This window comes from Alexandromys fortis, unplaced genomic scaffold, assembly GCF_014885135.2.
Source record: "Alexandromys fortis isolate MF-2015 unplaced genomic scaffold, M_Fortis_MF-2015_v1.1 scaffold_3, whole genome shotgun sequence".
Classification (NCBI taxonomy): domain Eukaryota; kingdom Metazoa; phylum Chordata; class Mammalia; order Rodentia; family Cricetidae; genus Alexandromys; species Alexandromys fortis.
The window spans coordinates 17,847,188-17,866,850 of NW_026067909.1; the positions used below are offsets into that span (position 1 = coordinate 17,847,188).

The 19,663-nt window shown below is 48.3% G+C and overlaps 1 protein-coding gene across 5 annotated transcripts; it reads left to right on the forward strand.

Moving 5' to 3' along the window:
• The first annotated feature begins 268 nt into the window (after window positions 1-268).
• On the forward strand, window positions 269-8,002 carry Slc22a6 (solute carrier family 22 member 6). Of its 5 annotated transcripts, none has more exons than XM_050137640.1 (10): window positions 269-808; window positions 1,136-1,239; window positions 1,423-1,577; window positions 3,176-3,344; window positions 3,788-3,911; window positions 3,991-4,106; window positions 5,071-5,285; window positions 5,421-5,529; window positions 7,418-7,621; window positions 7,864-8,002. In XM_050137640.1, the coding sequence occupies exons 1-10, from the start codon at window positions 440-442 to the stop codon at window positions 8,000-8,002; spliced, it is 1,704 nt and encodes a 567-aa protein (XP_049993597.1). In that variant the 5' UTR covers window positions 269-439. The 5 variants fall into 5 exon arrangements, with proteins under 5 accessions (XP_049993597.1, XP_049993598.1, XP_049993599.1 ...); XM_050137641.1 differs by having other exon boundaries at window positions 7,912-8,002; XM_050137642.1 differs by having other exon boundaries at window positions 7,915-8,002.
• The last annotated feature ends 11,661 nt before the right edge of the window (window positions 8,003-19,663 follow it).

A 19,663-nucleotide genomic window follows, 5' to 3' on the forward strand; every position in this document is an offset into this window, starting at 1 on the left:
AATCCACTCTGAGTCTCAACATTCCCCTCCTGCCCTTTCTACCCTGTTGGAGAGATTCCACTGACACAAGGGATACTCACAGGGTTAATCCTCCTGACACCAAGTCACTCTTTAACTCATTGTCTTCAGGCCAAAGATTAAAAGCTGCCTGCACAAGAGTCAGGGCTCCAGCAGACCCTGAAAGCTGAGCTGTCCAGACCCCCGAAGTGAAGAAAAGAGGCGAGGGCAAGGGAGGGCCAGAACCAGGGGAGAGAGAAAGGAGGGGCAGTCCACCAGCCCGCTGTCCCACCACAGAGCCGGCTCACGTCCAGCTCCAGGAGCCACTCAGCTGCGAAGGCAGCAACAGCCCTGCTCCTCAGGCAAAGGGCAGCAGGCGTACAGACAGAAGTCCTCGGACTGGAGGTCTTCAGTCCCGGACCACTCAGCCTGGCCCAGCCCCATGGCCTTTAATGACCTCCTGAAGCAGGTGGGGGGCGTCGGACGCTTCCAGCTGATCCAGGTCACCCTGGTGGTTGCTCCCCTACTGCTGATGGCTTCCCACAACACCTTGCAGAACTTCACTGCTGCCATCCCCACTCACCACTGCCGCCCACCTGCCAATGCCAACCTCAGCAAAGATGGAGGTCTGGAGGCCTGGCTGCCTCTGGACAAGCAAGGACGACCCCAGGCTTGCCTCCGTTTCACTTCCCCACAGTGGGGGCTGCCCTTTCACAATGGCACAGAGACCAATGGCACCGGAGTCACAGAGCCCTGCATTGATGGCTGGGTCTATGACAACAGCACCTACCCTTCAACCATCGTAACCGAGGTAAGGACTTGGGGCTCCCTCTCCACGCAACATCACTTCACTTCTCAGACAGACAGTCCGACATACACACTCACACACACATACACACAAACAGTCACGTTCCCCAGGGGCCAAGATCAGAAGAAGACAAAAGCATTAGGAGAAGGATGGTGTTTGTAGAGGGTGGATGTGGAAGCTGCTGAGTGTTTTACGTGTTCTCAGCTCCCGAGAACTGTAAAACAAACAGCAGAGGAAAGCGTAACTGAAAGAGGGTGGCGTGGGCTGCAGAAGACCTTCCTAGAGGAGGCTGAGGGCCTTCCCTGCATCTGGCCTCTTCTCTGTCCACAGTGGAACCTCGTGTGCTCTCACCGGGCCTTCCGCCAGCTGGCCCAGTCCCTGTACATGGTGGGAGTGCTGCTGGGGGCCATGATGTTTGGCTACCTGGCAGACAGGTCAGTCCTGGGTAAGCCAAGGAGCTGGGTTAAGCTGGGATTGGGGAGCCCCGACTGGATTCAAGGCAGGGGTGGCTGATTAGATCCTCAGAAGACTGCGGCCTAGGCAGCTACTCCTCTCTGTGGCTCCACCTGGCTCCTGGCAGTCCTCAGACCCCTGACACAGGTTTCCCTCCCCCACAGGCTGGGCCGTCGGAAGGTGCTGATCTTGAACTACCTACAGACAGCTGTGTCAGGAACCTGTGCAGCCTATGCCCCCAACTATACCGTCTACTGTATTTTCCGGCTCCTCTCGGGCATGTCTTTGGCTAGCATTGCAATCAACTGCATGACACTAAGTGAGGACCGCTCACCTATCTATGTCCCCACTCACCACCCTATCCCCCCAGTCTCCTCCCCCAGGCCTCCCCTCCTGAGGCCTCCTGCTTTCAACCCAACCCCCCCCTTAGATCTGCATTTTCAATCAACACCACCCTGCCTTCCTCAGCTCACACCATAGTCATATTGTAGACTTGTGGTCAGAGCGACCAAGACAAACCAGGTACAGGAGACCTTAGGAGTAGTGAAGTGTATCTAAAGAAAATCCAAATTCTAGTGAGACAGGCCAGGCATGGCGGCATGTACTCACAATCCCAGGGCACGGGAGGCAGAGGTGGGATGACCGTCCCAAGTATGAAGCCAGATGGGTCTATATAATGAGTTCCAAGCCAGTCTGAGCTAAATAGCAAAGAGGGTGGGGTTGGCAAGATGTCTCAGTGGGTAAAGACACTTTCCACCAAGTCTAGTGACCTGAGTTGATTCCCGGGACCAACATGGTTGAAGAGAACCGATTGTGGCACGGTAGTTGTCCTCTAACTTCCACATACCTGCCGTGGCATAAGCACAGAGAAGGGAAAGAAGGGAGGAGAGAGAGAGAGGGAGAGAATAAATAAATGAATAAATATAATTGTTTTAAAGGAAATATCCTGTCTAGAGATACCAAAGGCACTGACAGCCAAGAAGTCAGATCTCACTCCTTTCTTGTTGGTATTGTTTATTTGTTTTGTTGTGATACAGAGTCTTACAATGTAGCCTCCAATTCATGATACTCAGCTTCTCCCTCCCAAGTGCTGGAATTACAGGCATATACCACCATACCCAGATCTCTCTCTCAGTTTTTAAAATAAATATAGAATATCATAATTATTTTAATATTATGGCTAGTCTAATATTTCTAAACAAGGATACTTAGTGACTGAGTTCATGGACCATCAATGTGCCTCCTCTAGTAGATCACACACACACACACACACACACACACACACACACACACACACCACACACACACACGTATTCCCCAGATAATGAATCTGAGACTGGGGAGAAGAAAAGAAATTTACCTGAAGTCATCTCTCAAGTCCAGAAAGAAATCCAGGGATTCACAATTTTCTAGACAAAAGGAATCAACAACAGCTGAGATGGAGCTGAGACATGCCATAATAAATAAATAATAAATAAGGCTCAAGGGCATCCCAGCAGCAGCAGCAGGAGCCCACCGGGAACCTAGTGGCTTTTGAGACCTTAACAGAGTAGTGGTGGCCGCCCTGCCTGGACTGATCCTCCAGGATGGAAGAAGGCAGTGCTCTGACCACGGAGGCTGAATCTAGCCTAAGACTGAGGGAAAGGGAAGTGGTTTCTGCTGAGAACAGGCTGAGCGGTCAGAGTAACTCTGCAGGAAAGGGGGATGTAGCAGGCCCTGGGGGCAGAGCCAAAAGCACGGAGAAGTCAGTTCCTGGGGACCCTACTGTCATGGAACGTCTCCCCTCTCCCTACCCTGGCACCCAACCTCAGCCATCTACAGAGTTTTGGGGAAGAACACAATTGGGAGGGGCAAGAGTGAAGTCTCTTTCCACCAAGCAGCTCAGTTACTTGCGCCCTTACTCTAACCCCTTTCCAGATGTGGAGTGGATGCCCATCCACACCCGTGCTTGTGTGGGCACCGTGATTGGCTACATCTACAGCGTGGGCCAGTTCATTCTGGCTGGTGTTGCCTATGCTGTGCCCCACTGGCGCCACCTGCAGCTTCTGGTCTCTGTGCCTTATTTTGTTGCCTTCATCTACTCCTGGTATGTGGGACCTGGGGTGGGAAGCAATGGTCCAGAACCCTACAGGGCTACAAGGGACAGGCCATCTCTCAGAGCTGGGCACAAACCTCCCCAGAAACTTCATCCATGACAGAAAGCTGACCCGATCCAGTGCGTCTGTTGAACAGACTGAAACCAAGGCTGTGGGGAGTCGGTTTTGTCCTGGAGGAGGGAGGCAGTTCTCTGGTACCCCACAGTCTGACCTGCCTGTTAACACTCCCTTTCCCTACCCAGCACCCAAGAGCTAAGTTCTGGGTTGGGGGTGAGTGACTATCAAACTGGCCACTGCTTGGTGATCCTTAAGGGGGCCTTGGCAAGGGCCCTGGTTCCCAAAACATAAATAAAACTCTATTACATGCCTCTAACCCAGAAGACTGAAACAGAGACCATGCCAACATCCACCCTCTCTCCATCCCCATCCTCAGGTTCTTCATTGAGTCAGCCCGCTGGTACTCCTCCTCAGGAAGGCTGGACCTCACCCTCCGAGCCCTGCAGAGAGTGGCCCGGATCAATGGGAAACAGGAAGAGGGGGCTAAATTGAATATAGAGGTAGGACACCTTTGTCCCTAGATGCTGCCTGAGCTCCCCTAGGAGGAGCTCAGGCCCCGAATCATGCCTGTCCCATCAGGTGCTCCGGACCAGCCTACAGAAGGAACTGACCCTAGGCAAAGGCCAAGCCTCCGCCATGGAGCTGCTGCGCTGCCCCGACCTCCGCCGCCTCTTCCTCTGCCTCTCCATGCTGTGGTAGGCTCAACCAGAAACACTGATGGGCAAGCAGGCTGATCAAAGGACAAAGAGCGGGCTGGGAGAGGGCGTGGATGCATCGGGCAGAAAAGGCAGATAAGGGGGAGGTAGAGTCAGCAGATCTGCTAGGAGGAGATGTGAGAGCCCTAAAGAAACCAGAGTCCTCAGGCTCAACCAGTTCCCATGCTCAAACTGATCTCGCAGCCTCTCTCACCAGTCCTGTCCCTGTAGAAACCACCTCACCAGGACCAATGGGCTCCAGAGCCCCCAGATTTGTATTGTGAGGACAGACTGGTGTGTTTTGAAAGCTCTCAGCGATTTTGCTGCTCTAGTGGTGCCTGGGGGAAATGAGCACAGGCATAAGAGGATCCACACTTATCCCCCAAAACACGCTCAGACCAAAGATGATATAAGACCAAATCTTCCTTTCTTGTGCAGTGTTCCCGGTATCTCTCTCATATGCATCACCATGGCAATCTATGACAGTTAAGTGGGGTGTGGTCAGAAGAACAATCTTGCCAAAGAATTCTTCACTGGCAATTTGTGGGTTTATTCTCTGTACTGTTCTATCCCCAAACCTAAGCTTTGTGAACCCCTGAAACTTCATCCCAGAAATACAGATAAGTCCCAGACAACTCCAGTCATTACCAGCACCTTGACGTGGCTTACATAGTAACCTCTGCCCTACAGAGAAGATAAAGTCTGAAAGTGTATAAGCGTTACTTAGCAACTAAATGAAAGTTCCCCTGTTTTCTGGGGTGTCTAGTAAGCACAGGATTGGAGGACCGCCCCAATACTTCAGGTGTGCAGTGTGAGCCTGCAGTGGTTAAGTGTCTGAAGAAACAATAGTCAAAGCAGATCCTAGGTACCAAAGCAAGATACCCCAAGCAGCACTGAATTTATGAAAGAGTACACTTGTGTAAGCCTGTCTAACCAACCGCACATCCCTCTCCCTCCTCACCAGGTTTGCCACTAGCTTTGCCTATTACGGGCTGGTCATGGACCTGCAAGGCTTTGGGGTCAGCATATACCTAATCCAGGTGATCTTCGGTGCGGTGGACCTGCCGGCCAAGTTCGTGTGCTTCCTCATCATCAATTCCCTGGGCCGCCGACCTGCGCAGCTGGCCTCCCTGCTGCTGGCAGGCATCTGTATCCTGGTGAATGGAATAATACCGAAGGGTGAGCACCTACCATCATCTTCGCTCTCAGTCCCACCCACCATGCTCCTCCAGACATAACCCAGCTTCTCAGAAGAAGCCAATACCTCCAACCTCAATCCCTATGCTTCCTCTCTCCTCATTGCTTTCTCTCTAGACCAGACGATCGTACGCACCTCCCTGGCTGTGTTAGGGAAGGGCTGCCTGGCTTCCTCTTTCAACTGCATCTTCCTCTACACCGGAGAGCTGTATCCCACAGTGATCCGGTGAGTGGGAGCCCAGGGCATGGAGCGGGGGGTTCTTAGGGAAAGACAGTCTCCTGCACACACTAAAGTCAGAACCCTTGAGCATGGTCCAGTACACAAAACCTTTCCCCACTCCCCCCAAAAAAAAGCATTAATCAGGGCAGGACATACAGGAACTTCTCAGTTGCACATGTCAGGGTCTGGCTGACAGAAATGTGACTGTCCAGCCCTCACCTAACCTTAGAAGGAGTCACCAGCTAGAACAGGGTAGAGAGCCACATCTCAGAAGCAATGAACTGAAGACTCCAGAACACAAGTTACAAGCTGTGGTCACATCTAAACTCCATCTGAAACCAACCAGTACATCTGAAACCAAAGACACAAACATGCATTTGACTTCCCACAAGAACCACTCCTGACAATATGCCAGTCGTATTAATAAACTCAGCACCCCTTTATAGCGAGATGGGAACGGCACTAAGAAATAAAATAATATGTCTACTTTAAGAATTGAACGTAAGCCAGGCGGTAGTGGCACACACCCTTAATCCCAGCACTCAGGAGGCAGAAGCAGGTGAATCTATGTGAGTTTGAGGCCAGCCTGGTCTATGGAGCGAGTTCCAGTACAGGCTGCAAAGCTACACACACACACACACAAAAAAAAACCCTATCTTGAACAAAAATAAGAAAGAAAGAAAGAAAGAAAGAAAGAAAGAAAGAAAGAAAGAAAGAAAGAAGAACTGAATGCAAACGTCACATGAAATCAAAGACCCAAGAGTGCTATGAGGAGAACCTTGAGGCGTCTTGGATGCTATCCCTTGCCTTTGTGGGTTTCCAGGCCAAGTGTGTACAGTGTACCAAGCACTCAGGTAAAGCATGTACTGTGTACCAAGCACTTTCTTAATTTCACAAATACTAACTCACTATTTCTCAAAGCAGACCAGGGTAGGTTCTGTCACTCTCCTTCCACAAGTGTAAAACAAAGACACACCGAAGTTAGGTCTTCTTCAGGATCCACAGCTGGCAGTGAAACCTGCACTCAACCCTCCTTGATTGCCACCTAAGTCAAAGCTTTTCCTTTCTTCTCTCATACAGAATGTTCTTGGTTAGCTGGACTTATTTATTTTTATTTCATGTATGAATGTTTTGCCTATGTGTATGTATACACACCACGTACATGCCTAGTGCCACAGGGCCCAGAAGAAGAAGACATCAGATCCCCTGGCAATAAGTTCCATATGGGTATTGAGAACTGAACTTGGTCTTCTGTAAGAGCAGCCAGTGCTCTTAGCCACTGAGCCATCTCTCATAGAGAATGAATGGTCTTAGCATACAAGCCACGTGTAGCTTCCAGACCCTTCCCCTGGGGATTCTAACAAATAGGTCTCTGAGAGATGGAGACAAATATGACTCATAAGGTGTGTAGGTGTTCTGGGTATGGGTGTGAGGTCCTGAGTTCCATCCCTAGCACAGCCAGAAAGAGAAAAGGAAAAGAAAAACTTTCCAGATGATGGTAGCCCAAGAATACTAGTCTTACCCAATGATCTCATATTACTGCTGGAAACTGGAGCCCAGAGAAGTAAAGAGATTGGCTGAAGGTCACACAGCAGCTTAAGGACAGAGGCAGAAACTCACTTTCAAATTCCCCAAATCTGATGATAGCCCTTCTCAATTTCCCTTTTTGTTTAAAAGTCATCACAATGGCCTTGGGATGCAGGTCAGTAGTAAAGGGTCGTCCTGGCTTTGATATCCAACATAACCAAGAGCAAAACACAAAAATGTAGAATCGTTTGCTAATCAAGTAGGAAAAAGGAGACACAGGGATGTCCAGGGTGTCAGAACTGCCCTGCTCCAAATGTGACCATGGTACCCACACCAGAGCTCTAATCGACACCCCACCTGACCACAGGCAGACAGGCCTGGGCATGGGCAGCACCATGGCCCGGGTGGGCAGCATCGTGAGCCCGCTGGTGAGCATGACGGCGGAGATCTACCCCTCCTTGCCGCTCTTCATCTTCGGTGCTGTCCCGGTGGCTGCCAGTGCTGTCGTTGTCCTCCTGCCCGAGACCTTGGGCCAGCCACTGCCGGATACAGTGCAGGACCTCCAGAGCAGGTGAGCACTCTCCCGGAGAGGATCGGTGACTCACTCCAGGCCACCTGCCCAGGCTGGAGCAGCACTGAGGCTCAAACCCAGGACGCCTCTTCCAGAATAGAGTTTTGTCCCTTTGTCCCTGGGTTCAGGGTTGTCCCATAATCCTTCTTGGGGCTCTCAGTTCCAGGAAGGAACAGTTGCCATTTAGGGTCAGATAGCAGGTGACTAGTCACAGACTGAGGGGAGAGCCCGCACCATCTCAGACCTGGATGGGAGGCCGCAAACCCAGATGTCGGCTTTCCTCCCTGCAGGAGCAAAGGAAAGCAAAGACAACTGCAGCAGGAACAGCAGAAGCAAATGATCCCACTCCAGGCCGCAACACAAGAGAAGAACGGACTCTGAGGACGGAAGGGGCCCCACACAGCACCAAAGGGAGTGGGGCTCTACAGGTCCTGCCACCTTCCTGAAGAGGGGCAGTGAATGAAGGGACCAGACCATCCAAGTATGGAGGCTGCCGGTCAGAGAAATGCCTCCCAAGGGTCACTTCAGTAGACCCCCACCAGGAACAATAATTAAAAGTCCTGACCGTGTGCAGTTTCTAAGATGGAATGTGTTCTCCATCGGCAATCTTCCAGCTCGGTGTCCACATTGTCTGTCCCTCCCCCAGCTCCACGGCCCTCCACCTCCAGGTCATGGCACAGAACCCTAGACCATTAAAAGACTTTTCTTCTACTTTGGTCCCCCTCTCTTCTTCTCTGCCTCCACCTCTCCTATCCACACATTCCTGTTTTAGTTAAATGCCTTATGCCCCCTCTGCTCCCCAGAAATCAGAACGCAGTGAGAAACTGAAATGAAAGCAGCCAATCAGAGGCTCTGCTTTGGGCTCATCTCCCTCTGTATGAGCAGATGGAAACTTCTAGCAGGAAACGAGAATGATGATCATAGGTGCTGTCTGGATGCTGCCCTCTCCAAGTTCAGATCATTAGCCAATCTAATCCTTCCTGTGTTTGCTGGGTTTTCCGTGTTGCTTTGTTTTCTGTGGGTCCAGGGAGTACTGGAGGGGAAAGATGAGGACTGGACAGTATTGAACAGCCAGGGAGACCCAACCCTGGATGCTAAGTATGTGCCAAGCAATGTCTTCAGCAATCTCCCTCTCAGTCATCCTCTGGAGGGAGATATTGTCTGAGAGCAATTTGATTTGGTTTCATTTTTTGTTATTTTGTCAATTTGATGCAAACTAAAGTCATCCAAAAGGAAGGAACCTTGATTAAGAAAATGTCTCCATAAGAGGCCTGTAGTCAAGCCTGTGGAGCATTTTCTTCATTAATGACTGGTGCGGGAGGGTCCGGACCACTGGGCTGGTGGTCCTGGGTGCTATAACAAAGCAAGCTGGGCAAGCCTTGGGGAGCAAGCCAGTAAGCAGAGCTCTTCCATGGCCTCCGCGTCAGCTTCTGCCCTGACTTCCCACAGTGATGGAGTGTAACCTGAGAGGTGTAGGAAGAAATAAACCCTTCCCTCCCAAGCTGCTTTTGGTCATGGTGTTTTATCACAGCAAAGGAAATACTAAGACAGTACCGCACGTACCTCTGGCTGGCCTTAAACTAAGTAGCTGAGGATGACCTTGAACTCGCTTCTCCTTCCTCCACTTCCCACGTGCTAGTATTATAGGAGTGTGCCACATCGCTCAAATCTGAGAGCAGTGCTGTTTTATTCCTAGCTTAGTCTCTTTTCAGTCGGTGTGTCAGTGACTTTGTAGCATTCTCTACATCCAGAGCAAAATGGAACATTCCAGAGATTCCTCAGCTACCTGGTCCTGATAGGGTGTTTCTCAAAAGTCCCAATCTCAGGGCTTCACGCTGTCACGCCTGGGCTCACACAGGCTTTAGTCCAGTCCAAAGCCCTTCCTTATATGTTTTCATGCCCCTCCCCAGAAGCTTCATGGCCCCAGGGAAGTTTAGAGGACAAGCGACTTCACCAGCTGAGCTTCCAGGTCCTGTGGCAGGCTGAATAGAGGAGCCCACAAAGGGGCCTGTAGCCAAATCCCTGGAACCTTTGATTGTGTTGCCTGAAACGGAAAGGGAATCTGGCAGATTGTATTGCTTGTATTAAGTATTCTGAGGTGGGGAAACTATCCTGAAGTATTTGGGTTAGCCCAGTGTGATCGCAAGGGCACTTAGATCAGTGAACAGGAGATGCAACAGCAGAATGGAGAGGCTGCCGTAACTTAAGAAGGGACAGAAAATAAAAGCCATTCAAGGCAAGACAGAGGCAATAATCTTCAATTAATTGTTAACAAATTAAAGTAGCTTCTTATCATTTTCAGTCAAATAAATAAATTTAGCATTTCCAAAAAAAAAAAAATTTAAGTGGTGTGAGCTTCCAAGCCAAGGAATGAAGCTTCTTCCCAGAGCTGAAATGAAAGGAAATGGAGTCTCCCTTGGAGCCACCAAGAGAAACACAGCAGTCCTGTTGACATAGCAACCTTAGATATCCAGCCTCTGTCTATATGAGAATTGGTTTAAGCTTCTATATTTGCAATGATTTCTTGCAAGCAGCAATAGGAAACTGATATGCCTTTTGCTAGCTTCCTCCAGGAGACCCAGTAGAGACTTTATTTTCCCATGTACTGTATTTGTGGTTAGGGTAGAGCTGTAATGCCTAGGTAAACAAAGGTCCCTATTATCAAATTCACAAGGTTTGCCTTACCCCCTGGTTCCTGTAGATATTGTGGAACTCCTAAACTCCCCTCTGCTAAATTCTCACCTACCTACCCCCAGTCCCACAGTCCCCAAGCCCACAGCCCTCCCCCTGGCCCCACAGCCCCTATGGCCCCACAGCCCCACAGCCTCCCAGCACCCCAGGCCCTTCCTTAGGTGTTTCAAAAATGTCAAGAAACAGTGTCAATCATAGGTACAGGGGCAAAAGAAAAACATTGCACTGGGGCCAGAGGCGTAGCTCAGCTAACAGAGTACTTACCTAGCAGATATGAAGCCCTAAGTTCCAGTCTCAGCATTGAGTAACCCAGGCATGTGGTGTATGCCTATAATCCCAGGACTCAAGAGGTAAAGGCAGGAGGAAACAAAGTTTAAGGTCACTCTGGCCTACATAGTGAGTTTGAGGCCAGTCTGGTATTCAGGATACACACTGTCTCAAGGTGAAAACAGAAAGAGATGACCTGGGAAAAGGGAAGAAGGGAAGGGAAAGGAAGGGAAGGGAAGGGAAGGGAAGGGAAGGGAAGGGAAGGGAAGGGAAGGGAAGGGAAGGGAAGGGAAGGGAAGGGAAGGGAAGGGAAGACTCATTGGGAAGAAAACATAATGAGAAGAAAACCCATTGTGCCTCCTCTTAAGAAAACCCTCAGTGATCTCTTAGGGCAGTGGTTCTCAACCCATGGGTCATGTCCCCTTTGGAAGGTCAAATGACCCTTTCACAGGGGTCACCTATCAGATGTCCTGCATATCAGATATTTACATTATGATCCATAACAGTAGCAAAATTACAGTTATGAAGTAGCAATGAAGATAATTTTATGGTTGTGGTCATAACAAGATGAAGAACTATACTAAAGGGCCGCGACACTAGGAAGATTGAGAACCTCTGTCTTATGGCTATCTCCGTGTGACTCAGATTGTAGTTGCAGACCAGTAGCTGGATCTGTTGCAAACTGATGAAGTGCTAAACTAATGATCTTGAATTTCCTCCACCAACTCTAATTCATTCTCACCCTGTTCTTCTTAAATCCCTTATCAAGAGACGCCCACACCAGTCACATCTGTAGAAGCCACTATAAGTCACATCTGTAGAAGCCGAGCCAACTGTGAGGATCCAAGTCAGCTACAGTTTAGATGTAGGTGGTAGATGATATTGGATGTTCATATAGAAATGTCTCAAATGGCAGCCACTAAGGAAAGCAAGGGCGGGGGGAGGGGAGCAAAACACAACATAATGGAAAGCTAGAACTCCCCCTGTATCAGTGTGTCATTGGCCCATAGATTTAAACAGTCCCAAAAACACTTGCTGATATCCTATTTGAACTCTCCACTTGCAATTGTACAAAGAATATGGTTGTTCTAAAAGCGTTGAGATTGGAAGAGACAAAGGCTGCAACCATCAGGGAGAGCAGGGTCCAAAAAAACTCTTCTGCTGTCAAAGACTAAAAACCAGAAGGACATGTAGTTAGACACTGGATACTAGGGAGCACCAGGCCATACTTGCAGTGAGAAAGGGAAGAAATGATGAGAGAGATACCCTCTTCCAGGGACCCCTTCCTGGGAGCATATTCTGGACCTCAGAACAGAAGCAGGATCCAAACAGAGCCAGGCAATCTCATGAAGCTAAGGAGAACAAACAAAAGAGGGAGTTCAAGGTGGCCAAGACAGCTAGAACTTGCAGAAGTGAGAACTATAAAACTTCTAGAGATGACAGGGGTATGTGCACTGGGTCCCACAGGTTTGCAGAGTCTAAAGAGGATTCCTGTTGGTGGAGATGTAGCTCAGCGGGTAGAAGGCGGCACCTACCTCAGAACCACGTACAAACCAGACGTCGACTGGGCCACATGAGACTGTCTCAGAAACTAAATAAATACGTGAAAAGACTTTCTAGGGTGAGTGAGATGTCTCGGGGGGTAAAAGTAGTCACCACACGAACTTGATAACATGGATTCTGTCCCTGGAACCCACTATGAAGTAGTGAACTGACTCCTGAAAGATATGCTGTGGCCTCTATATGGAGAGAGAGAGAGAGAGAGAGAGAGAGAGAGAGAGAGAGAGAGAGAGAGAGAGAGAGAGAGAGAGAGAGAGAGAGAGAGAAGAGAAGAGAATTAAATTAAGTTTTGTCTTGTTTTTTTGTTCTGTTTTTCGAGATAGGGTTTCTCTGTGTAGCTTTGGGCCTGTCCTGGAACTAGCTCTTGTAGACCAGATTGGCCTTGAACTCACAGAGATCTGCCTGCCTCTGTCTCCCTAGTGCTAGGATTAAAGGCATGCGCCACAACCGCCTGGCAGAATTAAATTAAATTTTAAAAAAATTCCTAGAACTCAGTAAACAGAACTCAAGCACCCCAATTCAAATATAGCCAAAAATACATAAGCACAGGATTTGCCATAAAAGAGACAGGAACGAGTGATCAACCTCAATAGTCATAAGGAAAATGTAAAATCGGATCACAGTGAGATGTCGGTTCACACCCATACAAACAGCTAACACGTAAAATTATGAATTCTATGCAGTCATGCGATGCCCGGGGCCTCACCTTGGGACTCTACAGGATCTCCCCACCACGAAGACTCTCACCAGATGTGCCCTCTTGACTTTGGACTTCCTACTACTCCACATGACCAAGATGCAGCCAGAAGGCTGAGGCTCAGCTAGTGAGACGGAGCCACGCTGGACTTTGACTCAGAGGACAGTGACTTGAAAACAGAGCTCACCAGGGAACTCCCCCATGGTGATAGGTCCACAGTTCAGAGGCAGACCCCAGTGTCTGTTCCAAACTAGTGTCTAGGTCACACTACTCACGTTGAGTTTCCTCTATAACTCTCCCAACTTTGACCAATAGGCTAGCAGTAAATTCATTCTCTCCTTGAAAAATAAATAAGACTGACCACACCAGTGTGCTGAAAAGAAGAAATAGAAATCTAGTTCCAGCCAAAAAAAAACAACAACAAAAAAGAAACCTAAGTTTGTAGCCATTTTTTAGCAACAGCAATAATGAGCCAAGGCAAACCTTTGCACTCTGTAAGCTGACCTCCCTCAGGTGTTTGTCACAGTGGCAGGAACGGAACTAACGCAGAGAGTTCCAACACAGAATACCCAGGCTAGAGAGCTTACTCAACAGAAAAATACTTTCTCACCGTTCTAGAGGCTGAACGTCCATTATCCAAGAGTCAGCAGGTTTGAGCCTCTTCCTTTGGCTACCTTCCCAGTGCGTCCTCACACGGCCTCTGCTCCACACACACACACACACACATCCCTGCTGCTTTCTTCTTATAAGGGCATCAGATGTTTGGATTAAGAACTTACTCTTTTTTAATAGAATATTTTTTATTATTTGGCAATTCCACACATGTGAACAACTTATCATAATCCTATGCACCCCAACTCCCCTTCCCACTCTACCCAGGCACCCCCAACATATTCCCCTCTCTTTTACTTTCTCCGCTTCAGTAAGGAGAAGGGCCCTGGAGGCCTGGCTGCCTCAACAGGGATGGCCTGAGTCCTGCATCCTCTTCTCTCCTCCAACAGGAACAATTCTTTCCCAACCACACAGAGGCTGGGGCCCTGGAGTCACAGAGGCCTGCATGGATGGCTGGATCTTCCTTCCCTTCTGCCAGCGCAGCAGTGAGGAAACCTGGGCCACTTTCCATCCTCTGTGCCCCCATCTGTACCTTCCTCCACACTGTGTCAGAGTAACTGACAAAAGCAAGTGTTTGCTTTGGCTCGCAGTTAGAGGGTACACAGTCCATTCCAGCAGGGGATGCAGGAGCCTGGGGCAGCTGGTCACATAGCATTTGCAGTCAGGAACCAGAGAAATATGGCTGCCTGTATTCTACTTCTCTTCTCCTTTTTATTCAGTCAGGAACCTCAGGCCACGAAACAGTGCCACCCAGAATCAGAGGGGGTCTTCCCACCTTTTCAGAAGTATCCTCACAGACACACCAGAAGTTTATCTCCCATGTATTTCTAAATCCTGCCGAGATGCCCGTCAAGATCCCTTTTCCCCCAATCTTGCTCTCCCACAGACAAACACAGACTGTGTGACCTTGACTTGAGTTTGACTGAATGAGGGAAGACCCTGAAGCTACAGTGTTTGCCCAAAACACAGAGCTGAGAGAGAGGCTCTTCCTGGAAGAGACACAGTGATTCCTGCAGGAAGCAGCTCTCCACCCAGCCCACATCAGAGAAGACAGTGTAACAGGAAACAAATGCTCACCTTCACTTCAGAATGCCAAAGGACCCTGGGAAATCAGACACATCCGAAAGGTGGGTAGGTGGATGCAGAGGAAGGAAAAAGAAAGACGGAGGCTGGAGATTCTGAGCTCAGGGTTTCAGAGACAGAAGCAATTTCCTGACTTCATCTAGAAATTGCTCTCAGTAGCTCAAAGTAGGAGATGGAGCACAGCCAAGGAGCTAAGATGGGAAAGACAACAGGGCTGTGGGGTTCCTTTCATCTTGGTGATTTAGTGCCTCTCCCTCAAACACACACAGAGAAAGAGAGAGAGACAGAGACAGAGACAGAGAGAGAGAGTGGATTATGCTAGCCTACTGAGCGCCTCACTGGGCTGCATTCTGAACGTCACAGCTGTAACACCTCTGTTCCAGTCAGTGGTCAGCAAGAATAGGGGATTGGAGAGATTGCCTAGCAGTTAAGAGCCCCTGCTCTTCTTCCAGAGAACCCAAACTCGGTTTCCAGCACCCAAGTCAGACAGTTCTCAACCATCTGTGACTCCGGCTGCTGGGGATCTACCGTCCCTGGCCTCTGCAAGCGTCTGCACTTGTGGGCAGGAATTGTCCCACACTACACCCACGTGGCAGACACACCTACATAAAATGTGAAATACTAAAAAGAGATGATTTTTAAGACTTCAGGAGCAGTAAATAAAGCACATGCACGACTTCTGGAAACTGGAACCAAGAGCTGGAACACCAGAGGTGTTTCTGCACAGTCATTCTGCTCCTCCTCGGCCCATTTCATCAGTGGGCTCATCTTGCTCAGTGACCACCAGTCTTGCTCTGGTCCATTACTTCTCAGGCTTAGAGCTCAACATCAGTCAGAAGATTCTCAGGAAAAGTTCTGATTGGCGTAAAGCAACACACTGGTAAGGCTTGCCACCTGCATTTGGCTCATGGCCATACTTCATCTAATAAATGCACTAGTTGACTTTTTCATTGCTGTGATAATGCGTGACAAATGTGATGTAAGAAAAGGAAGTGTGTATGGCTCACGGCTTAAGGATAGAGTCCGTTGTGGCGGGGAAGCCACGGCAGCAGGAGCTGGAGGTGGCTGGTCACATTGCATCCACAATCAAGGAAGAAAGATGTATGCTGCACTTAACCCACTTCCTCCTTTTGATTCTGTCTGGGACCCCAACCTGTGGAATGATGCTGTCTAAATTTGGGGTGGGTCTTCCAGCTCAATTAGACTAATCTAGATACCACCTCACACACAGGTCCAGAGATTTGTTTCCATGCTGATTCTAAACCTCTTCAGATAATCAGTTTAGCCATCGCTTGCACCTCGGGCTGTGCTTTGCAAAGAGAGGATACCCTGAGAAAGAGCTGTGGTCAAGCATAGACCCTGGCTTTTCTCATACAGCATCTGTCTGAAACTGGTAAAAGGTAAATGATATTCGTACTGGAAAGACCCAACACAAAAGCATCAGATAACGAAGTAAGGCATGCTAGTCCCTCCTCCCCATCACAACAGGTGCCCTGTAGAAGTCCCTCCAGGCACGGTTATAAAGACTTTCTTCTTTTTTTAAAGATTTATTTCTTTTTTATTTTATGTGTATGGGTGTTTTGCCTGTGTGTATGTATGTGCACTATATACATGCAGTGCCCTCAGAGACCAAAAGATGGTGTCAGAGCCCCTAGAACTGGAGGTGTGAGCCTCTGTGTGGGCTCTCAGGGAGGGCAGCAAGCAAGTGCTCTTAATGCTGGGCCATCTCTCCAGCCTGGATATTTCTTCTTTATTTTCTGGCCTAAGATGGTAAACATTCTTGTCGACTCCAGCACATTTTATCAATATTCCCAATTCTGCGTTCGCTTGGCTCTTCCTTTTTAACTTTTTAAAGCTTGTTTTGCTGTGTGTGTGTGTGTGTGTGTGTGTATGTGGTGTGTGTGTGTGTGTGTGTGTGTGTGTGTGTGTGTGATGCAGAGGAAGAGGAGCGCATGTGCGGAGGTCAGAGGACAACTCTATAGAGTTGGTTCTCTCCTTCCACCTTTATGTGAATCCTGCAGACTGAACTCAGATTGTCCTGGCAAATGCTTTTACCTCCTGAGTTCCTTGCCAGCCCCTTGCATCAACTCACAGAAGCCACCTGCCTCTGCCTCTGACTTCTGAGTACGGGGATTAAAAGAGAGTACACAACATGCCTGGCCCCTTTCCACTTCTGTTTTTTAAGATTTTTTTATTTTATTTTATGGGTATATGTATTATGCCTGCATTCCTATATATGTGCACCACATGTGTGGCTAGTGCTATGGATCCTCAGTTGTGAGCTGCCACATGGATGCTGGGAATTGAACCCAGGTCCTCTAGAGGAGCATCCACTGCTCTTAACCCATGAGCCATTTCTCCAGCCACCACCACCAGCCCCTTTTCACTTCTTAAAACTCTACTTTCTTTTTGGTTTGATTTTTAATTTGGGGGTTTGGCTTTGTTTGGTTTGGGTTATTTATTTATTTATTTATTATACAATATTCTTTCTTCGTGTATGCCTGAAGGCCAGAAGAGGGCACCAGACCTCATTACAGATGGTTGTGAGCCACCATGTGGTTGCTGGGAATTGAACTCAAGACCTTTGGAAGAGCAGGCAATGCTCTTAACCTCTGAGCCATCTCTCCAGCCCCTAATTTGAGGTTTTTTTGAGACAGGGTTTCTCTGTGTAGCCCTGGCTGTCCTGGAACTCACTTTGTAGACAAGGTGGGCCTAGAATTCAGAGATCCGCCTGCCTCTGCCTCCTGAGTGCTGAGATTAAAGGCGTGCACTACCATGCCCAGCATTTCTTAAAACTCTGCTTTCAAAGCTGGGCAAGGTAGTGCACACCACCTTAAACTCTGTAAGTTCAAGGCCAGCTTGGTCTACAAAGCAAGTTCCCGGACAGCCTGGAACACAGAGAAACCCTGTCTGGGGGGGGGGGGGGGGGGGGACTCCACTTTCTGCTTTCAAGGCTGACTATACTCTCTGAACTGTCAGCCCACCTGCTGTTTTTCTGTCCCAAACAGCAGGCAGTTTGATTGAAAGCTCAGATTTCTGGTCATCGGAAGAATCTCAACAAGTGAGACTAAAAGAAGACTGGATACTAAACTTCTCACCATTTTTTTTTTTAGATTTAATATCTGAGCAAAGTCAGATACACATTCCCTGAGACAGTTCCAAACATGTCTGTATGGGTGCCAGGACTGATCTCTTCTACACAGTGAACGGGGCTATCAACCACCAGCACCACGTGCAGGCACCGGCTGCTGGAAAGTCTGTTTTATAAACAGTCGCAACACTTTTTCCTTGGGTCAATGATATCAAAGCCTGTGGCTGCCTCCCAAAAGCATCCCATTAGGGTAATAGGCAACTAACATGCAAACCCACTGTGAAGCTGGACCTCCTGACATGTTAAGCAAATGAAATGGCTCACAAACCAGCAGGGACTACTTAAGCAAGAAACACAATTGCAGTGAAGACATTCACCCAGGACCACATGGCTGTGTCTGGTAAGTACCACAAACCAGGTGGTCATCTGAGAAGGACAAGTCTCAGAATGCTCCTTGAGAAAAACTCCTAAGCGTGCCCTGACCTGGGAGGGATGACTCAGCAGTCTGCATGCCATGCAATAGATAACCACAACAAGAAAAAGTTGCTAGTTATAGGTTATTTTTTTTAAAAAAAGAAAAGGTAGCACTGGGGCCAATGAGATGGTTCAGTGACTAACGATGCCTGCTGCCAAGACTGATGACCCACGTTTGATCTCTGGAAGCCTTATGAAGGGAGAGCACCAACTCTTACAAATTGTTCTCTGCCCCTCACGCACACATACACACACACACACACACACACACACACACACACACAGTAAATAAACATGAAAGAAAATCTTAGCCCAACTTCAATTATTTTCTTGTAAATTAAAAATACTAGACAAGCCAGGTGGTGGTGGTGGCACACACCTTTAATCCCGGCACAGAAGGCAGAGGCAGGCAGACCCGAGTTGGAGACCAGCCTGTGTGTGTACTGCATATAGATAGATATGCAAGCATGTTTAATGTATGGGGTGATATTGTATGTGTGGGTACATTCCTGTGTGCATGCCCTCGTGTGTAAGTCTGAATTGATGCCAGGGTTCTTCCTCAACCACTCTCCACTTGATCTACTTGTGGGATATTTGTACACTGTGTGAAGATGTATCGCTGTGGTTGGTGTAATAAAAAGCTGAACATCCAATAGCTAGGCAGGAGAGTATAGGCGGGACTTCCAGGCAGAAAAAAACTGCAGGAAGAGAGAAGGGCAGAGTTACCAGCCAGATGTGGAGGAAGCAAGATGGGCAGTAAGGAGATGAGGTTACCATGTGGAAGTACATAGATTTTAAAATTCGGGTTAATTTAAATTAAAAGAACTAGTTAGGAATAAGCCTAAGCTACAGCTGAACTTGCATAATTAATAAGTCTCCATGTCATTACTTGTGAGCTGGAGGTCCAAATGAGATACTGGGTTTGGCTTGAGCATATATTAGACCTCACAGCCCACCTCCACAGTGACACAGGTCCTCCAACAAAGCCACACCTACTTCAACAAGGCCACGCCTTCTAACGGCGCCACTCCCTTTGGAGGTCACTTTCTTTCAAACTAACACACTTGATGAACTTGATACGGTTGGAGAGAAATCCCTGTTTGTAAGTGTTGTTATTGAGAGATTTGATTGATTTAACTGTTTGCGTGGTGTACACGCTTTCTGTGTGTTATATATGTGTGTGAACATGTGTGTGTGTGTGTGTGTGTATTTGTTCTTTGTGGGCTTTTGTTGTTTCTTTGAGACAAGGCCTCACTGTGCAGTCCTGAGTGATAGACAGCCACTTGTCTCTGCCTCCTGAGTACTGGGAGCCTTGTCCTTCTTTCTATTAACAAAGAAAGTGACAGTTTTATCTAATCTACTTGGGAAGTAGAAAAAGACAAGATCTCCTAAGTAAATAGGGAGCATGAGGATCATGAGAGGGGGCAGGAGGGGAGGTGAGGGAGGGGAGTGGAGAAAAAGATATAGCTCAAAAAAACAATTAAAAAGAAAAGAAAAGAAAATGACAGGTTTTTGGGGGTTGGTGGTTTTTTTTTTTTTTTTTTTTTTTTTTTTTTTTTTTTTTTTT

Bases quoted from the DNA above. Each gene is read 5' to 3' on its own strand.
- Slc22a6 (XM_050137640.1), top strand. From the start codon at position 440: ATGGCCTTTAATGACCTCCTGAAGCAGGTGGGGGGCGTCGGACGCTTC. The intron at 4,107-5,070 runs GTAGGCTCAACC...CCTCCTCACCAG, and splicing joins CTCTGCCTCTCCATGCTGTG to GTTTGCCACTAGCTTTGCCT. The intron at 5,530-7,417 runs GTGAGTGGGAGC...ACCTGACCACAG, and splicing joins CTGTATCCCACAGTGATCCG to GCAGACAGGCCTGGGCATGG.